The sequence below is a fragment of the Paroedura picta genome, chromosome 8 (assembly GCF_049243985.1).
Source record: "Paroedura picta isolate Pp20150507F chromosome 8, Ppicta_v3.0, whole genome shotgun sequence".
Taxonomy (NCBI): domain Eukaryota; kingdom Metazoa; phylum Chordata; class Lepidosauria; order Squamata; family Gekkonidae; genus Paroedura; species Paroedura picta.
This window is the reverse complement of record NC_135376.1, coordinates 83,520,787-83,542,870: the sequence shown is the minus strand read 5'-3', so window position 1 is coordinate 83,542,870 and position 22,084 is coordinate 83,520,787. Positions and strand designations below refer to the sequence as shown.

At 44.1% G+C, this 22,084-nt stretch overlaps 1 protein-coding gene across 7 annotated transcripts in view; it reads left to right on the top strand.

Annotated features, from left to right (window-relative positions):
• Window positions 1-7,803: 7,803 nt before the first annotated feature.
• CCSER2 (coiled-coil serine rich protein 2) overlaps window positions 7,804-22,084 on the top strand; it is a 66,341-nt gene continuing 52,060 nt past the window's right edge. For 4 of the 7 annotated variants that reach the window (XM_077350634.1, XM_077350637.1, XM_077350636.1 and 1 more), the window contains exons 1-2: window positions 7,804-7,956; window positions 19,812-21,278. In XM_077350634.1, coding sequence (XP_077206749.1) covers window positions 19,859-21,278 — 1,420 coding nt within the window. In that variant the 5' untranslated portion in view covers window positions 7,804-7,956; window positions 19,812-19,858. Of the gene's footprint in view, window positions 7,957-9,750; window positions 9,769-19,811; window positions 21,279-22,084 lie in introns of those variants that run through there. The other 3 variants (XM_077350633.1, XM_077350631.1, XM_077350632.1) reach the window with 2 other exon arrangements.

Here is a 22,084-nt window from a genome sequence, read left to right as displayed (position 1 = left end):
ACACAAGCACATGATTACTTCGAGCCCCAGCAATTTCTGAATGGTGATGAAGTCCCCCTTTTTTGGCACAGGATGTCAGCATCTGTACTGATGCTACAATGCTAACAATTTAGCCTTCTGATATAATTAAGAATCGTGAAATACATTCCCTGGGGGCTAATTTGTGCAAAAAAATCAAGTTAAATTGCCACATTTCAGAATGTAGGCGGATGATCCGGAACAATTTGCTACCCACCCCAGCTGAGAGAGAGAGAGTCCAAAATCTTCCTACTTTAGGGTTGCCAGCTCTGGGTTGGAAAATGCCAGGAGACTTTGGGGTTGGAGCCAGGAGTGGGTGGGATTTGGGGCAGGGACAGACCTCAATGGAGAATAATGCTATGGAGTCTACCATTTTCTCAAGGGAAACTGATCTCCGTTGCCTGGAGGTGAGCTGTAAAACCAAGGTAACTCCTGATCCCACCTGGGGACTGGCATCCCAAATCTGCTTGTCAGGGGAAAGCTAAGTGAAGTCTAGCTGCCTGCTGTTGCTACCAAGGATATCATCATTAGTGAAATTCCTGCTTGAAGTCTCAATCTCTTTACAAGAGCAGGTCCCTGAGTCAGCAGTTTGCTCAGGAGGCAGAAATGCATCATCATTCAACCCCCCCACCCCCTTTCCAGCTTCTGGGGCAAGCTTCAGACCCATGCGAAGGTTATCACTCTAGGGGAAGTCATGTCAGTAGGGACATAAAGGTGAGAGGCTTCATCCTTGTTTGTAGAGCCAGTTGCAGGCAGGGGCTAGAACCTCAACAGAATTGTCAGAAACTGAGGTGGGAAAATGCCCAGTCTCCGGCATGAATCCATCAGGGTCTATCAGGCTTCTTAATGGTCTAGCACCACTATGGAGGAAAGTCTGAACTCCATAATGATCTGCCCACAATAAGGAAGTACATTTTCACCCCACCCTGCATTCCCCAGCAGTGTAATACACCAAATCCCGTATGCCCCTGCTAAATGTCTTGGGCCAGTAATCATTTCAGACAGGCCCATGATCATCATGGAGGCCATGAAACTCTGAGCCACCAGCTTTCTTGGTACAGATCCCACCAGATGCCCAACTTGACTGCAGGTTCATTTGCGTTGCTTTGCTTCTTTCCCAGCACACCCCACATCCAGTTCGGTAGTTATAAATCTTGCTGACCCTTTCTTCTGATCAAACAGAACCCACATTAGAGCCTATTATGTGGCAGTGATGTTGGTGAAAAGACAACTTTTAGCTGTCAACATTGTATCTGCGCATAGACATCCAGCTGAATTGTTTTGTGTGGTTCCGAGATTTTTACATGAAAGCCCCAAGAAATTAGACTAAGATATGATCAATCTCCCACTTATTTTGCACACAAAATCACTCAGGCCCACTCTGGGTTAGATGCTAGCATGGATGCAAGTCCAGATGATATACCTTTGGCATCTGCTAGTATGATTAGTGGACAAGTTCCTTTGTTACCATATGGGACTGACACCCCATGCCCCCATGTTACCATGGGCAAGAGCTTTCATCATTGGACTGGCATAGCACAACATGCCCCTGCATGGAATTGCTCTGGGGAGAGGAAGGGAAAGAGATTGTAAACTGCTCTGAGACTCCTTTGGTAGTAGAAAGCAGAGTAAATAAAAACAGTTCTTCTGTTTTAATGCATTTTTAAACACCGTCTTGCATCCCTTCTTTGCCCCAGTACACTCTTTTAGACAACTTAAAACTCAGTAGCTAGTCCCTCTCCTTCCAGGGCTAACACCACTGTCTTCTGAAACAACCATTTACTCTTAACAGCGTTACAGCAAGATGCAACTGGGGTATATATGCTTGCAACTGCAGTTAGAAGTCCTCATACTACGGTCCAAAAATACTAGCATTGATAGCTTTTTAAAAAATCACTTTAGTATTGGTCTCAGCTAAATAAAGGGAATATTCAGACCCACTCTTCCTAACTGATCTCTCTTTTTCTGCCCCTGCTCCCCTCTGGCACACATGGATCATGGTCAATGGAAGCAGCTGGCCATACATAATTAAGCAGTGTTCACTTCTGAGACACCACACCTCTTGTTCATCTCGGTGCATGCACTGTGTACCCATTCGGCTTCATTGTCCTTGAAAGAAAGATGCTTGTAGCTATAAAAACCCAGAGCAAAATGGAAGACGATGGTTACAGCCTGCAGTTCAAAACACTTCTGAACTGAACACAGAGCAGAAAGCAATTTAGAAATGGAAGCAGGCCAAACGCCCCATCTACAGCGATCCACCCAGTCTGTTGATTCCGAGATAAGTGCTTTGTCTACATATCACATGTAATACATCCCCAAGAGCAGTTTCCATTGCTGCCTCTGCTTCGGTTTCAAACATTTACTCATCCTGAAAAGTGATGGCTTTCTGTGTTTCCTTTGTACCTGCTGCCATCTGAATGAGATTTTCAGTGTTCTCTTTTTCTTCTATATCACCATTGGCAGCCTGCCTTAGTTTCATCTCTCTCTCAGTTGTCTATAACCATGGCAATTAATTTTCTTTCTGGGCAGAGGCCCATTAAAGGATGATTGGAAGTCATAGCACTTCTGGAGACGGCTACGAAAGGATTCCGCCTTTGTACAGTGTTCCCGTAAATATGCAGGGAACCATGAGGCGTCTCTTGTTCAGAAATAAGTTGCTCACTTTGATTGGAATCCAGTGACTGAGTATCAGAAGAGCAGCAATTCCAGATTGGTAGCTGTGTTAGCACCTTAAAGACTAGTCAGTATATCTGAGTCTCAACATTGCCAAATCTGTGGATACTTAAATCCAAAGACTGGGGACATGGAGAAGCAAGATAGATCTTTCTACAAACCTGACAGGAGATCTAGGTTTGCAGGGGGGGGGGGGGATCTAAAACCTGAAAACAGAGACAAAGCTGAAGATGGGGGCTCATAAAGTTGTAGCAAGAGATTCTCTCCAGCATCCAGCAAAATATTTTCCCTCACATCCAGTCAGAGAACCTGAACTTGAACACTTTTAATGGCTTTTCCTCTACGCAAGATATTTAGCAACAGAGTTCTCCTGGATTTATTTTATATATATAAACCCTTTTATATAAAAGGGTAAGGGCTGTTGGGGAGGAGTTAGGGCAGGACCTGTCTGGGATAAAAACTCGGAGAGGGCCAATCAGGTGCAACTATGGTTGGGCGTCCCAAGCAGAGATGGTAATTCCCCTCCGCCCCCCGGAGTATTTTCTTTAACAAGCTAGACAAAACAAAATACAAGTATGAAAAAGTCAATCAGTGACTCACAACCTCTACTAGATAATGACAGTTCCCTTTTCCATGTTGGACTTCAAGGTGCCATTGGACTCAAATTTTGTTGTGCTACTTGAAACCAACACGACTACCCACTTAAATTTATCAAGATGTAAATACATTATAAGGCACTGGATTTGCTTGTCTTTTTTATGGCATGTTGTCTGATTAAACTCTTTCCCCTTTCAGATACACAGACAAACCCTCATCAACCCTGCCTCCTGCTGGAGCAGAAATAGCTAGGGATTGACCACAAATATCACTAGTGTAAAGGAAATGATCCTGTACTTCAATGGTCCCCAACCTTTTTATCACTGGGGACCGGTCAACGATTGACAATTTTACTGAGGCCCGGGGGGAGGGGTAGTCTTTTGCTGAGGGATGTCACCGCTGCTGCCTGAGCCCCTGCTCCACTTGCTTTCCCACCAGTGCCCCTGACTTCCCGCCGCCCACTGGAGGGCGCTGCCAGCAGCAGCTGCCCAGTGCCATGCTGAAGGGGAGCCCCAGCCATGGCAGCTGCTGGAGAGCACCAAAGGTAAGCCGGTGGCAGAGTGGCAGGGCAGCCCCAGAGGCAGCAGCCGGGGAGGAGTAGCCACGGCCCGGTACCGACTGATCTACGGACCGGTACCAGTCCCCGGACCGGGGGTTGGGGACCACTGCTGTACTTGATATCCAATGTCATGGCATGTATTAAATCCAATATGCATAAGATTAACGAAGAAAATGGCAGGCTTTAATCTACTTTTTTGAAAGGAGCTTCTTTTTAGGAACTTTGTTGTTTAATCCTGAAAATGTCATTTTAAAAACCCGATGTTTGTTTTCATTTTTTTAAATAAAAAATCTTCTTTTCATGCTCTTGCCAGGATGAATAAGAAAGATTTGAGCCAGATATTCTCATCATCATCATCATCATTAAATTTATATACCATCTTCCCATGTGGCTCAGGGTGGCGTACACCAAACATTTACGTCAATAAAACATGTGTCTCAGGGCGGTGTAGTTTGCAAATACAAGGCAAAACAATGCTTTCATGGTATTCATTGGTCTTTGAACGAGGGTATATGGATTTATTTTTGTTTTATCTCATGTTTATATCTCAGAAGAAGTTGATACAGCTAGCAATGGTGGAGATATGGCAATCCGTTGAGCTATGTGTTATCACACGTTCTTTCCGTCCCTCAAAGAAACTTGTTTTGTTAGGCTGCCTGGCAAGCACAAAAGGAGCCATCATGAATGTAGGCAATGTCCAGCAACATTATACCGAATGTATAATGCACAAGCATCCGAATATTTTCATAGTGGCTTTATTATGTGTTATGGCTTACTGCCATGTCATCTTGTATTCGACCGCACTTTGGTTTTTCAAAGCAAGACACCAGTCAGTAAGATATATTTTGTTTATATTCATTGTCCTATAAAGGTAAAGGTATCCCCTGTGCAAGCACTGGGTCATGTCGGGGTGACGCCCTCTAGTGTTTTCATGGCAGACTCAATATGGGGTGGTTTGCCAGTGCCTTCCCCAATCATTACCGTTTACCCCCCAGCAAGCTGGGTACTCATTTTACCGACCTCGGAAGGATGGAAGGCTGAGTCAACCTTGAGCCGGCTGCTGGGACTGAACTCCCAGCCTCATGGTCAGAGCTTCAGACAGCATGTCTGCTGACTTACCACTCTGCGCCACAAGAGGCCCTGACTTATTTATGGGAACTTCCATTGTGTTGGGCATACTTGAAGAGAACAGAGCTGACTTATGCGAAATATGAATTCGCTTCATACTGAGTTAGATAACAGGTCCATTGGTATGTAGTCAAGGGTCTCTCTGGTGTTCCCAAAGGATGCACTCTTCTACTAAGCGCTGGACCCTCCCTAATTGGTTGAGTAATTACTAGTCATTATGCATCTTATGACTATGATTCTCGGCATCATACCATGTGAGCTGGCTGGAATCCAAGCAACACTTGTTTTATGACACTCACACACAGTCTAATTGCACCCTTTGCTGTGTGATCCTTGACTTCAATGGATTTAGATGGGCGTACTCTTCTAGGGTTGTACTATTACAGCCACTGGTCTGGCACAAGAAGCCATTTGTGCTACAATACCTGCCTGTTTGGGCCCCTTTTGTTAGGCGAGCAGATTGGGCTGTCCCAACAGAGCAAGGGGACAAGGAGCCATATTCCTCATCCTATGTTGTACTGTACAATAAAGGATACAAGGGGGAAACAGATAACACCCCCAAAAGAAAGTACAAAAAATTCAGGTGGGTAGCCATGTTGGTTTTCCATAGAAGAATTAGATCGTAGTCCAAGTAGCACCCTAGAGGCCATCAAGATTCCCAGGATACAAGCTGCGGAGAGTCAAAAATCTTTCTATTTAACTAAAACAATGCAAGCCACATTTCAAGCCAATTTCCCCTTCTTCCGAGGTAGATTTCAGACTCGTGTATCAGGCTAGAGTCCAGGGCTGTGTCCTTCTCCAGGATTCCTTTAGTAGGCTTTGCCCTGGGGGGGAAACCACAGAAAAGCACAAGGAGGGATTATATTTTAACAGCATCCTCTCCCCACTCACCAGTAACCTCCCTACTTGCCTTAGGTGAGATCTGGCCCTTCCTCCCAGATTCTAACTCTGGACTTTGGGCCTGTTTTTGGTGTGGATGTTTCATTTGGTGAAAGACAACAAAAGCTTGTCCTTGTCAGGCTTAATTGGAGGAGGAAAAGAGGTTGGTCTTGAATCAGAACATAGCATTTTATATAGAAGTTTGAAATAAGAACTTGTAAGCCATCTCAAACTAGCGTGATGCAGTGGTTAAGAGTGACAACTTCTAATCTGGTGAGCTGGGTTTGATTCCCCATTCCTCCACATGCAGCCAGCTGGGTGACCTTGGGCTCATTACAGCCCTGATTGTGCTGTTTTCACAAAGCAGTAATGTCAAAGTTCTCTCAACCCCAGCTACCTCACATGGTACCTGTTGTGGAAAGGAAGGCAATACTAAGCCACTTTGAGGCTCCTTCTGGTAGAGAAAAGCAGCATATAAGAACCAACTCTTCTTCTTTCTGAGACTGTACATTTTCTGAATGAATAAACTGAAAGCAGTGATCCTGTTTTTCACGTAGGGTCATGTGAGTCTGGCAAGCTGCACTTTGAGGCACTGTGCAAAGGTTTTTGCCTCATTGGGAAGAGGAGTGCAACAAAGGATTATATGACCAACTGCAATTAGACATGTGGATTCCTATTGTCTTATAGTAGAGACGCTCATCAAGAACACTTAATTTGTCTTGACTTTCATGAGTGAAATAAAGCTTGTGTTTTCTTTGGTCTCTGCCAAAATGAGTTCCTTATAACCAAAGTAGGCTAAAGGTGTGTGTGTGTGTGGGAGCTTCTCCATATATTTGACAAGTAGTTGTTTATCGTATGTGGCCATAGGCCATCACAGAATTAAAACATATTCCCATAGAGATAACCAGAAGCAAAAAATAATGAACTGGGAGGGGTGGGTCTCAGTGAAGAGACAAATATAGAATAATACAGGTGCACTGGGAAACCAATATGGCAATTTAAAAAATCCAAATTGGACTTTAATAGAGTCGTCTCTCTTCAGTTTCAGTAATTCTTTTATTCTTATTTCACACAAGTCCCGACGCTTTTTCAAGGGACGGTTTTTATATTTAAGGACCAACTTCAACTTATTAAGAAATCTCTTGACAGAGTATAAGGTCATACAAGTCTCTTCCCCCTCCCCACCCAGCTGAAAGGAATTTTAGGGGGGAATTTAGGGGGGGTTGTATTCTTGGCAACCCCTGGTGTCTCCAAGCTGTGCAGGCCTTAAGTTATTCCAGGCTATGCCTGGAGGCTGGCAACTCCCAGTCAGTGCTGTCCCTCCTTCTCAACCTTTAAATCTGGCCACCTTACTCTATGGCACTGTACCCTACTGACATCCCTTGCTAACCACACATATCCGGGAATTTCCCAACCCGGAATGGCCAACCCGAGGTAGAAGAATGCCAAAGAATCCACCCTTCGGAGCAGCCGTTTCCTCCAGGGGGCAGACCCCTGCGGTCTGCAGTTCGCTACATGCAAAAGTTAAAACGACAGAAAAATGGCAATCGCCGGGGGATGCCCACGTGCCACCTGGCGCTCCCCTCCCACCCACCCGAGCGAGCAAAGCCAGGGGCCCGGGCGGCAGGAGGGACGCCGCGGGCTGCGAACGCCGCCCTCCCCCCGGGAAGGCTCTGCCGGCTCGAACCCGAGCGGGAAGGCACGGGGAGGGGAGGGGAGGGGAGGGGAGGGGAGGGGAGGGGGGGGAGCGCCTGATGAGCGGGAAGGCCCAAGTCCGACCGTTCGAACGGCCGGGGGAGGGGGAGAGGCGGCCACAGCCACAGCCACGCCCACCCCGCTCTCGCGCTCCCCGTCCTTCTCCACGCAGGGCGAAAGCCGGCCGGCGCGCTCTCTCCTCGGGCGCGTGACGTCAGCGTCAGCTGTCAGGCGCGGCCTGCCTGCCTGCCTGCCGGCGAGCGGATGAGGCCGGAGACCGGCTGGGAGTTCCGGGGCGTGGGCCTGAAGGGAGGGAGGGAGGCCGGCCCCTCGCGCGCGCTCACTCGCTCGCTCGCGCCGCCCGGAGCCTGAGGAGAGACGCCGGCCAGCCTCGCCCCTCTGAGGTGAGCCCCCGGCGCCCGGGGGGGGGGGAGGAGGAAATGGAGGAGGTCGAAATATGGGAAGAGGGGTCGTCCGCCACGGGATGAAGGCGGTGGGGAGGGTCTGCTTGTGGAGGGGGGGGGGGGCTCCTCACCGGCCGGGTCAGAATAAAGTCCATGCACGCTTCCCCTCCCCCCCCCATCGATTCCCGTTTTGTTCTGGCTCTCCCTTCTCCCTCCGCATCTCAGGATGCTACGCCGCCCTGGTTGGGTCCCCGTGCAGGGGAGAGAGGATGCTGCAGCCTCCTCCTCCTCCTCCTCCTCCTCTTCATCCCTTTCCCAGGCCGCGGGCGATGTCTGTGTCATGACCGGAGGGAGGGAGGGCCTGGGCTCGCTTTGCTTTGCTTTGCTTGAACAAACTGCGAAATAGTCAGAATGCCCCTGCAAGCCAAATAAAAATCCTTCGTGGGAATATAGTGGGAAGGGTCAAGGCTACAGAACCTCCCGATATTGTCGTCGTCATCATGATTACTATTACTAATAATTAATTTCTACCCTTCCCTCCCAGATGACCGGCTCAGGGCGGTGTACTGCATCGTTCATATAGGATTTGCTGACAGCAATGTGGTTAACTGCTGACTGTATTATGATACAGGAGTCTTGGGCCTGGAATTGTTGCTGCGCTATGCTGAACGAACTGCCAAATACTAACAGTGCTTCTCCAAATTAAGGACAAATTCTCAGTTGGAATATGGCAGGAAGGAACAAGACTATACTAGGCCTTTATATTTATCAATGCTGCTTGATGCGGACAATTATGATCTTAGACATGCTTTGCTTGTAGTGTGGATGTTCCTATAGGCTTGGGGGGGGGGGGTCCTGTTCTCCTTCCGAGAAAAAGGAAAGGGGGTGGGACAGACTGGACTGGTATCTACTAAGGCAGCCTTTTCCAACCTTTTTGCCCATGGAGCAACCCCTGAAATGTTTTCCAGACTTCAAGGATCCTCAGGGGTGATGACATGCCCCTTCAGAGGAGGGGGTGTGGAAAAAAAGATTTGAGAGCCAGCTCATCAATGGATTGATCATTTACTGTTTCCATGGTGGAGAAAGATACTTGGCCTGTAGAGCAATAAGGGGAAGTGGGCTCCAGGGACATCTGTTTATTTAGTTTATTTTCCAGTTTATATGCTGCCCTTCCCCAAATGTTCAGGGCAGCTTACAACATAGTCACAGGAAAACCCAAATGTAAACATCTTGACATTAAAACAACTTAGCATTTAAAATTATAGGCCATCATTTCCATTCAAACGGGGTGGGGGAAGGAGGGGGTAAAGTGCTGCACTGTTGTCAGCTAGGTGGTGTCTAGTGATGTCAGCGGCCAAAGCAGGGCTATTCAAACTGCGGACCTCCAGATGTCCATGCTGGCAGGGGCTCATGGGAATTGTAGTGCATGGACATCTGGAGGGCCACAGTTTGACTTCCCCTGGGCCAAAGGCTTCATAACCCTTGGGGAGCTGTTGTGAAACCCCAGGGTCCCTCAGAACCGAGGCTGGGAATCCATGTGTTAAGGGAGTGCCACCATCTGATCTGGATGCTTTTCCTAATCCTTGGACTGAGAGAGACATTTTGTAGTCCCCAGAGCTGAAGGAAATGCTTTGCACAGCCTCAGGGGTGCTGCCATCTGTTCTAATTCTTTCTATTGTAGGGTCAAGCCCTAGCATGGAAGCCAGATGTTGGAACCTGTGTCAAGTGGGTCCTCGCATAGGCTGAAACCTTTTATGTGCTTGAATGTGCATGGAAGTGCCTTATCCTGCTTCTGAGTATTGGTCTATCAAGGTCAGCCTTGCAGCTCTTCAAAGGGCTTATATATCACTTGCTAGCTGATCTTTTATAACTGGACTTGCTTGGGATTGCATTTATGGCCTTGGGTATACTAATACTGTACCACAGTGTTGTGGCCTCCCTGTGCAAAGCAAGGCTTATTTATGCGCAGGAAGATGAGGTTGCTGGCTTTCCCTCCAACTTCGAGGCTGCTGGTTTGCAGCAGGGTGCAGCCTCATGATGCTCTTTGCTTCTGGTTAGGTTTTTCTGTAGGTGTGGCCTTTAACAATCTGTGAGGACAGCTTGGGTGTGAAGATGGGTTGAGTTAGTAATGCCTTGTGGGGCACGAGACACTTCCTTTTCTACCTGGGGTAATGGAGAGAATGTTAGGCTTGTGATTTATTGTCTGTCCTCTGAGTGGCTTTTTTCTTTTTCTAAGGTGACAGGCTAAGTTATAAAACTCTAGTCAATATCTAACATTTTAAAGTGATGTGATCAATTAAAAGAAACCTTTGTTGTTAGGTGCGAAGTCGTGTCCGACCCATTGCGACCCCATGGAAAATGATCCTCCAGGCCTTCCTGTCCTCTACCACAGTGGTCCCCAACCTGCGGGCCGCGGCCCGGCGCCGGGCCGCAAAGGCCATGGCGCCGGGCCGCGGCTCCCTCTCCCCGCCCCCCCCACCCCCGCAGTAAAAAACTTCCCAGGCCGCAAGCCTGCGGCCCGGGAAGCGACTTACTGCGGGAGGGCGGGGAGAAGGAATCAGGGCCGGGCCGCGCCCGTGCAGGCCGCGCCCTCTCGGCCCGATCCACGGGCGCGGCCCGCGGGTGTGGCCCGATCCGCGGGCGCGGCCGGGCGCGGCTCGCGGGTGCGGCCGGTGGGCGCGGCCGGGCGCGGCTCGCGGGTGCGGCCGGCGGGCGCGGCCGGGCGCGGCCCGATCCGCGGGCGTGGCCGCGGGCGCGGCCCGAAGCGTGGGCGTGGCCCGCGCGGGCGCGGTCCCTGCGGGCGCGGCCCAATGCCCTGCCGGTCCCCAGCCTAAAAAAGGTTGGGGACCACTGCTCTACCATTCCCCGGAGTCCATTTAAGTTTGCACCTACTGCTTCACTGACTCCATCCAGCCACCTCATTCTCTGTCGTCCCCTTCTTCTTTTGCCCTCAATCACTCCCAGCATTAGGCTCTTTTCCAGAAACCTTACAAGAAACAACCTGTTATTATGTCAAATAGATCTGTTGTTTATTTATTTCCTTTTATTTATGTATCATACTTGTAGACAGGCTTACCGTCTCAGGGTTCACATCATGTAATAAATACAATCCAATATACAGTACAATTTAAAATTTTAATATCATTAACAGTTAAAAACAACCAAGCATTTAGTGATATCTTCACTGGTCTTCTGTTGGAATAGACAGTGGGAACTAGCTGATTTGCAGTGGGGGGGGGAGACCCTTTGTGTTGGTGTACTTTCTTGTCTGAACAGGCCTCAACCATAACATAAATTTATATACTTAAGTCAATTAGAATAATTTTAAATTTTTATTCTTTGTTTCTCATTTTCTGAAAAAAAGAACCATATCCTTTTGCATGTCAGATTAAACTGTCGTAATGTATCAGTGATTAAGGCCTGGCTTCTGTAGTTTTATTACATTTGAAACAAAAACTTTAGATAGGTTCTAATGCCAAACAGGTATACAGGAACCTTTGTGGATTGTTACCAGGGTCCTCACAGCAACACTGTGGAGGTCCCACGTCCGGCCCATCCTCTAACAACTGTGCTAGCTACCAGTCGAATTTCGGATCAGGCTTAAGATTTTGGTAACTACCTTCAAGTCTATATGCAGTCTGGGCCCTGCGTACCTGAAGGACCGCCTCTTTGCCTACATTCCTCAAAGAGCTCTATGCTCCACTACCTTCAACGGGCTAGTGATCCCTGGTCCCAAGGAAGTTTGCTTGACCTCAACCAGGGCCAAAGCCTTTTCTGTCCTGGCCCTCACCTGGTGGAATGAGCTCCCATAGGAGATCAGGGCCCTAATGGAACTGAAACAGTTCCACAGGGCTTGCAAAAGGGATCTCTTCCACCAGACATTTGGTTGAGGTCGACGAAAACTAAATAACAGCGAATGGGCCCTGATCCTCCTTTCCTGAACCCATGTAACAGATGGCACCAACCATGGGCATGTTAGATTGTTCATTATGCTGAATGTTATTTCTCTATTTACTGTTGTTATTACTGTTTCATTCATCATAATCAGTGAGTTTGATGTCTTGTTCTGTTACGTTCTATGTGAACTACCCTGAGCCTTACGGAAGGGCAGTATACAAATGCAATAAATAAAACAATAAATTTAACTTAATGTGAAGGCTACAGCTTTAGAAAAAATCCTATGTGGTGTTGATAGAGCTGTGGAACCAAATGAGCAAAAGTGGATTAACCCCCAGGAAGTCTCCTCTACCATAGACAATGGAGGAAAGGTTTGCATCTCCATAATTCATTTAGCTAGAATTATTTAGGCTCTCCTTGTCAGACCTGCCGAAGTGTTGGCTTACTTCTTATCTTATATAATTAGAAACGAAGAACAAACTCTTAGAATGGCTTGGATTGACTGCTCAGTTATGTTTATGTAGCAAAAAGAGGTAATTTTTTTTAAAGGTCACATTAATGCATGAGTGGCCTTCTCTGAACTCTTGTAAGCGTTCACATACTTTACAAAAAGGCTAAACACTTGTTAGGTGAGAGATTTTGTTAATCTCGTAAATCTACATTTCTTGCAAATTCATTGTACTATGACTCATAGTGACAGACTAGAGAATCTTTTGAAAAGCTGTCTGCATGGGTTTGCTTAAGATTCCTGTTTTGATTAAGTTAATGATTAGTAGTCTGAGTAGACTGCAGTAGCTGATCTTATGTAGAATCAGGCAAGCCTAAGTATGTTGCAATCAATGGGGATAGCTATGGCAGACCCTGAATATGCTGCATTTCTTTTTCTGGTTCCTGAAAGGACAGACTCTCTGCCTAGAAGCTGCATTGCCAAGTTACAGTACTTCAGACTTGAAGTACAAGGAAACAGTATTCAACAAAAATGTATGCCACACTGTGTTGGCACAGTGCTAACAAGTGCTAAAAGCATTTATAAAATCTTAAATCTAATCTTTAAAATGTTATCTTTAACAGAGTATGTAACTGCATGCTTACAAATATGGGTTGCCCATGCTACAATAATGGCTGGCCTAAGAGAGAAGGTATCTTCAGCATCTGTCATGCTAATTGCTGATGATAGTGGGATGTGGTTTTTGGATTTGTTTAATCCACGTGAGCATTTTAATTAAAAATAATAATTATCCAAACAAAAACTGGGAGGCATTATTAAAATGCTTTTGGGTTGATACTTTAAAATTATCTCTTCTAAGACTTAAATGTTGAAGCTGTGGTTCCTAATTTGGACATCAGGGATCCCTGGAGGCTATGGCATTATTGCGAAAGGGCCCATGAATCCATATAGGTACTGTCATTTTGATCATTTCACAAGAGCTGTTATATTTTTTGTACCCCACTTTTTTACTGCCTGAAGGAGTCCCAAAGCAGCTTACAGTTGCTTACCTTTCCTCTCCCTTCAATAGACACCCTGTGAGGTAGCTGAGGCTGATAGATCTTTAAAAGAATTGTGACTTTCCAATGGTCACCCAGCTGGGTGCACGAGGAGGAGTGGAGAATCAATCCTGGTTCTCCAGATTAGAGGCTTCTGCTCTTAATGGCTACACCAAGCTGGCTCTTAATGTATTTTCTCAATCAATAGATACTAATGGTATAACTGCTATCCTGGGGGTGGGGGGTGGGGGGTGGGCAGCGTTTCTGCAAAATCTTTGAAGTAGAAAGGAGTTCTTATACTTGAAAAGCTTGGGAAACACTTTCAGAGCATAATCCATATGTTACCAAGCATAGCATAGGTTAGGCCCTATTTTGCAACAAGGTATAATTTTAATTGGGCAAAATTATAGGACATCTGTGAGAGGTCAATCCTAAGCCTTTCTAAGTAGTCCAAGTGATTTAGACTTTGATGCAGTAATAACAGTTTGTAAAAAAGAAAGCATTGCACTCTGGATTCTTTATCTTTGAAATGCCGGGTATACGTTCTGTGAAATACTGCTGGTATTCTCTCCTCTTCATCATTCAGTATCGATAAAATCAAGGCAAAATAAATACTTGGTGCATTAGAGCTGCACAATATGCTAAAGGGGCTTAACTGTTGGAGGTGGACGATGGATTGGAAAAATGCAAGTGGTACACCGTGATACTTAAGAGCTTTAATTTCCATGAGTGCTCTAAAGTAAGCAGTAGTATAGAGATTTTGGTGGAACATGTAAAGTTGTAGTTCTACGTTATTAAATTGTCAAATTATTTTAAGCCACCATCTCTCTGTTTAAAAATAATTAATGTCAAATGCCTAAAGGCCTGATGTTCTGCACTAACAAATGAAAGTTTAACAACTGGGAATAACTGATGGAGCACAGTATCTTGCAATGACTTTGCACGAATGCTGGCACAAATATCTAAACTTGAGGTGCTAAGTGAATTGAGATTATCTGCACTTGCATTAAAAAATTTTCTGGCTCATAGTGCTTGCTAAAGTAACACCAAACAAGGAATAATTTAATGCTTGTTTTCTCTACCATCTTTTCCTGATTTTTAAATAAGAAAAAAAAACTTGTCCTAAAGAGTGTTGAACTCTTTCCAGATGTTCAACATGAAAAAGTCTGCGGACTTCTAATTTCTTTTCCCATAGGAATCCTAGGGAAAATTTTAAAAATTCAACTCCCCCCCCCCCAAGCCCTACTGTGCATTTCTTCTCTCTTGCAACGAGTAAAATGAAGGAGGTTTCCATAGTTTTTCATAGTATCATTTTTAGTAAGACAATTTATAATATTACCTATATTTTGGGCTTTGTTTAAATAATTTTGCCAAGAATTAATATGCTATAACATATTTAATGAAAATATATTAAAGAATTCAGCATTTTCTATGCTGCTAAATGTATAGAGCCCAAATGGTGTAGTTGTGGTTTAGTGTACTTGATTCCGATCTGAGAGATCCAGATTTGCATCCTCAGTCTGTCATGGCAGCTTGTTAGGGGTAATCTTAGGCCAGTCAGTACTCTCAGCTTAACCTAGCACATAGAATTGTTGTGAGGATAAAATAAAACAAAAGATTGCAAGCAGATTTGGACAAGGAAGGTGTGGTATAAATGAAGCAGATAAATAGACAGTTTAGCTGGTTTCAACAATATGCTGGTTTCAACATTTTCTTCCTACCTCTCACATGACCAAAATTACATGCTGTAGTAGCATAGGGTGTAGCAGATTGCAGCTATAAAGTACTGGGTTTGATTTACAGTGTCTTGTAGGAAATGAAAAAACTTTATACATTTAAATTCCATAAATGTTCTGAAAGGCACAATTTTACATAGTAAATAATTTCTGGGAACTTTATATCTGTTTCTAAATGTAAGAAATATGTCAATTTAATGTTTATAAAGTTATTTAAAGTAGAGGTTTATGATGTGCTCTTTGATATAGTGGGTTTTTAAAATTAAATTGTATCACTTTTAGATACCTGCTAGAGAAAGATGTTTAAAATGCTTTAAAGACCTAACTTGCTTAAAATCCTACTCAGCCCCAATAAGCATGTTCTGCAGCCCTGTTTAGGATTCCCCCACCTTCTGAGATTAGGCAGAAGGCCAACCAGGGAGGACCTTCTCAGTTGGGGTATCAGAACTCTGGAACTCGCCCCAGAAAGCCTTGGCTGTCCCTTTCTTTCGCCGTTTTCCATCATCAAGTGAAGATTTTGTTTGGTTCTGATTTCTGTCTGTGATCCTGCCTTGCTACCCAATATTTTAGTTGCTGTTTTTATGTTTTTGTGTGTGTATTTTAGCTTTGGTTTTAGTTGTTTTTATTTCTTTCTTATATTTATATATACTGACCTCCCTTTTGGTTCAGGGCAGTGTTATGGCTTTTAAGACTTTTTTATTATGTATGTCAACATGACTCACATGGTCATATCACCCGATAAATGTTTAACAAATTTAAAAAATATATAGACAAATTAATTAACTCCCACCCTTCCAGGGCTGTCAAGAAACGGCAGGGCATCACGAAACCCTGGTTGAGAAAGCTTGTCTTAAAGGATGCTATTAAGGTGATACCGACCCACAGATTGTCTGTAAAATAAAACAGGATTGTGTTCCGTGTTAAATAATGTTGCTAATATGCATAATTTCAGTGCATCTGCCTTATTGTTAGCATATGTTGTACAATCAGGTAGTAATTCAGGCCCAGTTGGCCTAAAGCACATCACAATCCCTATAACTCCAGAGCTTATGCTATTGCTCAGGTGAGTCCAGTGAACAAACTAAACTGGGAAATAATGACTTCAGAAATTAAGTTTCTTCGTACTATGGCTAACTTTTTAATTTGTTCTACATTGATGGGAAAATCCAAATTCCAAACATAATAGCAAGCAACTGGCCACTTGATAATGACTATTTTTTGTAAGTGGTGCCTCTCAAATTAGCAATAATAAGTAGAAAAATGTGAAGGAAAAGCAACAGAGGAGGATTACTGCAATCTCAGCACAACATAATGATGGCATATTGAATGTGCGAATCTTAGAACAGCCAAAGATTACACTACACTTGGCAATGTCAACGAAAATCCTGCACACACCTTCCTACTTGAGTTAAGTTTTGGTTTAAAGGGAATGGCAGTGTAACATAGTGCAGGATTGAGCTGGGAGAAGTTCAGATCCCTTCATTGCCGTAGAGAACATTGGGTGACCTTGGCGTGGCAGTCTCCTAGACCAGGGGTAGTCAACCTGTGGTCCTCCAGATGTTCATGGACTACCATTCCCATGAGCCCCTGCCAGCAAATGCTGGCAGGGGCTCATGGGAATTGTAGTCCATGGACATCTGGAGAACCACAGGTTGACTACCCCTGGTCTAGACTAACCTACCTCACAGTGTGGATGTGATGATAAACTGGAGTGGGAGAGACCCAACCATTTGCGAGTATATTCTGTTGGAGAGAAAGGGAGCTGTAGACTGCTGTAACTGGTGCTATATAAGCACTTCTATTGTATGTCATAGCCATAGACCCTGAAATAGAAACTGTTTTTTTAGTAGGTTACAGGAAGTTTATTATTTGGATTAACAACAGTCTCCATTCATTCACAGCAGTAAGGAAAACTGGCAGAATTTGGCACTGAAGACATTAACTTATTCAGTACAGTATTATCATGCACACAGTATCATATTATCCACAATTTATATCAGCCACATTTAATCAAAGATGTCCTTGAACATATGCACAATTATCCTTTCTTTAGGTTTTTATAAAGAAAAAAATCTTTGTACTATTTTTGACTTACACATTCAATATTTGTACCTGTGTGAGTGAAACCTTTTCTCAAATGAAAAATATTTTGAATGTCTCCCGTCTTACCCCGGATTTCCAGTGGTGGAATAAACTATCTCTTCCCTGAGATCCAGTATGGCTGTAGTGATGGGAGTGTTGGACTAGAATCTGGGAGATCCAGTTTCCAATCCGTACTGAGACAGAAGCCTGCTGGGTTACCTTGGCCCAGTCGCACATTCTCAGCCTCACAAGGGACCAAGCCCTATGAAGATAGGTTGAGGGACTTGGGAATGTTCAGCCTGGAGAAAAGGAGGTTGAGAGGGGACATGATAGCCCTCTTTAAGTATTTGAAAGGTTGTCACTTGGGCCCATTATGCATGGCCGCCAAACCGGCGATTTCGGGTCACATGGAAAACGTGGAGGGGGAAGACGTGACACACACCTGTTATGCACGGGACGGGGTGCAACAGCGGCAAAACCCAGAGTAACCGATTATGCACGCGGCGATCCGGGCGCCGCTTCTGGTTGCGCCCTGGTCACCCAGAAGCTGCGGTTTCTTCCGCGTTTCGCTAACGCGGCTTTTTCGGCGGCATGCACCAAAGCTGCAGCCGGTTGCAGCCGGCACCGTGCATTATCCGTGATTTTAGTCGCCGCCATTCCACCCCGAATGTGCGTTATTCCCCCCGTGCATAATGGGTCTTGGAGGAGGGCAGGATGCTGTTTCTGTTGGCTGCAGAGGAGAGGACACACAGTAATGGGTTTAAACTACAAGTACAACAATATAGGCTAGATATCAGGAAAAAAAATCACAGTCAGAGTAGTTCAGCAGTGGAATAAGCTGCCTAAGGAGGTGGTGAGCTCCCCCTCACTGGCAGTCTTCAAGCAAAGGCTGGATACACACTTTTCTTGGATGCTTTAGGATGCTTTGGGGTGATCCTGCGTTGACCAGGGGGTTGGACTAGATGGCCTGTATGACCCTTTCCAACTCTATGATTCTATGATTCCTCACAATGTTCTTGAGAGGGCAAAATGGTTGGGAGGAGAACAGGGTAAGCCACTTTAGGTCCCCACTGGGTGAAAATGCGGTGTATAAATTAAAGAAGTAAATAATATGTTTCTTGAACTTCACTTCCACCTTAGCAATTAAAAATTGCCTCCTGACAAGCCCCCGCTGTTGGAGTAGAGCTACAACAACAACAACAACAACCACTATAGTTCTGTATAGCTTTCTTCCTACAGCTTTGGTTGAGCTATATCAGGCATTATTCCACAAAGGAAAGGGGCTGCTGGAAATACAGAGCTGGTGTAGCTGCCTTCTGAATGGAACAAGAGGGAGAGAACACTGAATAGTTATTGTCAAGCCTGTATTAAACTATGTTTCAGGTGACCTACATTTCCCATTAAAGAATGTAGGTCATAACTAGCTTGAAACCACAGGATGAAAGTTGACTGGAGATTGATTTGACTCTTCAGTTGTTTAGAATGTTACAGTAAGCTCTTCTTATAACCCATAGCAGCCAGCCGTTAATATTTATTATTTAGGTCTTCTTTTCAAAACACATTAACATGACTGGGGCTAGATGTCTGTTCCTTGCTTTCTGTAGAATGTTTCCCCTCCTCCCTTTTCCTTTATAACAAATTGCTTCCGATAAAAGCTTGTGATCAGAGTAGATGAGGATTTGTAGGGTTTTGGTTGACCCATTTCTAGCTCTAAAACTGCCTGCTGTTCTTAGCGGAATCAACAGAAACAACTTGCTATAAGAAGGATTTGTTTTTTACTTTAATCTGGTAGCTATGATTCTTCGGTAGCTTTAGTCTAATTTTACCCCCGTCCAAACTATGTTTGTCTGTTGACACAGAGTAATGCGTGAATTGGCACTTCATCAGTTTATATGCCGTGTGCTCAGTTCTGCTCTCTCTTTAAAATCTGAAATTCTGTTTTTATCATAAGATCGCCAGTTCACACATCCAATTTTCCTTTTCCTTTATGTATGTGAGAATAACTTTCTCCTTCATAGGGGAACACCTGGTCCTGCTTAGTGTTGGCTTTCTCTGAGAGGAAATGTTGCTATTTTTCATGCCAGTAGTTGTTAATAGCTCTGAAGTATTGAATGGATAAATTGTAGCTGTTGCTGTGGAGCTCTAGGAAATACTGCATGACTTCTCGAGATAGGAGTTGTTTGTAATCAATGAGAACTCTGGACAAGGAGTAGCACTTAGGAAGTACAGTGGATTTGAAGCCAGCTTTAACATCACATGTGGCTTGCTCAGCATAACTTTTAACATGATTGCTTAATGTAGGCCTGAAAGTCCAAATAGGGTGGAAAACACTGAATGTGTTGCTCATTCCTGTGAAGCCCATTTCTGTGCATGTGCTAAAGTAAGTAATAAATATCCCCATGAGTGTGAGATGTTAAGGATTGTCACACCATTAACTAATTTATGAGGATCTTGATCCAACTCCATGCCTTTTCCTTAGTGATATAATTTCAAAATGGTTGTATTTTGCAAGCTTACTTGGTCTCTTCCTGAAAGGTTTGCCATTATGTGAAGCACAAATGTCTTTCAATTGCCTGGGTTGCCACTTCAACTGTATTGTTCAGATGTCTTTAAAGTGTATTAATTTTAGTTATATTTTTATCTCCCTCTCTCCAGAGTCAAGCAGCATTCAAGGGCTAGCTCTCATGGAAGGACTATAGCTCATGGAAGAAAAAAATCCTGTCAGGGCATCCTTGGTTTCCAGGTTACCAAAGTATGGCACCAAACCTGTTGGAAGTATCCTACAGACCATTCCCAATGGGACAGCTCTTAATTTATCAGGGAATACTCAGAGCGTTGACAAAAATCTCAGCAAGCACAATGGCACTCTTCGTATGTCTTCCTTTTCTTTTAACTGGAGAAAATCAAGTAAGTACCCACTGGGTGACCAGATCAGTAGTGAACCTAGCTCCTGTCACGATCCCAGTGAAAGATTGACTGATTCTGATAAGTGCCCTCAGTCTCAAGGAACAGCTGGTAAAGAGCTCAGGATAGGTTTACACAGTACATCTTCACAAACTGGAAAACAAAGCAGCATGTTTGTGTCTTCTGCAGAAGAATTAAGCCAAAAGTCTTTACCTGGGCAGCCTCGTTCAGCTAAATTCACCAAAAGTTCACTGTTAGGCAGGACTTTGTATTCTGGACTGAATGCTCCAAGATCACACTTGAATGGCATTTGTGGTCCCCAGGCAACTGTAGACTTGCAGAGGATTAGAGGCAATTCTACCACCACAAGAAGCAGCTCAGGCGAGAGTCTATCAAAGTCAACAGACAATGTTAAATCTTCCTGTGAAAAAATGGTTAGGTCACAAAGCTTTTCTCATTCCATTCAAAAGAGCCTCTTGCCCCCTGCTTCCTTAACCAGGTCACATTCTTTTAACAGAGCTGTGGATCTTACAAGGCCTTATCAAAATCAACACCTAGCTATTAGAACATCGCAGAGATCAAATCTGTTGTCAAGAAATGCTCGGCAGCTGGAGATACCGAATGGTAATAAACCTCTAAGGTATGGGCTTCCCAGATCTTATACTACTTTAGGGACCTTGGGAGTGAAGAAACCGCCACTGTCCAATGGCTCTGGGGATGCACCATCTTTAAAATTTAGAGCAGGTCGTCCTTCTTTATTGAAGCCAAGCAACCAACATTTGGGTAGAGGGATTCCAGTGTACGGCAGCTCAAATAATGACACTGAAAAATGCTTAGAGGACTCTTCTTCGATATCAGTAAATATTCATGGAGATACTGATGTGAAAGGTACACAGAACAGCAAAAGACAAGAAGTTAGTGAAATCGCGTGTAATTTGGTAGAAGATGGTGGAAAAGTTATTTGCACAGATGGTGATGTAGATGAAATATCTATATCTTCCTTATCATCTTCTGATAAAAATGATCTGAGTGAAGACTTCAGTGATGATTTTGTAGATCTAGACTATCGAAACAGAACACTCCGAATTCAAGAAGAGGAAGTATCTGATCAACAGTTCGAGTATGGAAATGAAATACCATTAGATCAACTTCTATCTCTTAAGGAAAATGAGAGATCCAATTGTAATTCTGATGAGTGGCTGGATATTCGTGTATCTGGTAAATATGATTTTTTTTCTTTTTATATAAGATAGCTGCTGCTACTGTCATTTAACCATATTTATCTGAAAGATGAGTTTTTTCCCATATGTGCTGTCAAGAGAAAGGGCATCTTACATTTTTGATTGTTACATTTTGTAACTTTGTTACGTTTATGTAACTTCTTTGTAACTTTTTTTGAGGGGAATAGATACCTTGCATTCATAATCCTTTTCAAATAAATACGGTCATAGGGGATCTTGCAGCTTAAGTTACAAATAATAAGGAATGAAGATTGTAGCTACCTCATGCAGGACACTGCAGATACAACATAAATAAATCAATAGAAATACTTTTTGGTTCTTCCTGAAGATATTTTTTGGGTTTTTGTTGTTTTTTAAAATGCTGGGCACACAGTAAGATGCCAAACTAGTTTGAGGATACTTCATGTTACATTGTTTTACCATCTGCAGATAAGGTGCTAAGAAGAATTTTTAAAGGCAGTGATATGAAGGAACTCTGATCTGCAAAATAAACTTTTATTGCTATGGAGAACCACAGTTAATTGAACACGTACAGTTGTGTGTTCTGCAGTTTCATTTTCTCCTATTGCTGTTCTTAGGCTAACGGCTTGCTGTTCAGTTTGTCAGAACTATCACACTGATAGATCCTTTCCATTGTTTCATACATATTATCTATCTGTAGCTAAGCATATTTTAAGTCCCCTTAGTTTTATAGAGGAAGGGAAACATATTTTGACTTAAAGAGAGGAGGGCTGTCTGACAGCTGGGTACTCTACTACCCCCAATCCCTGGAGGCAAAAAAAA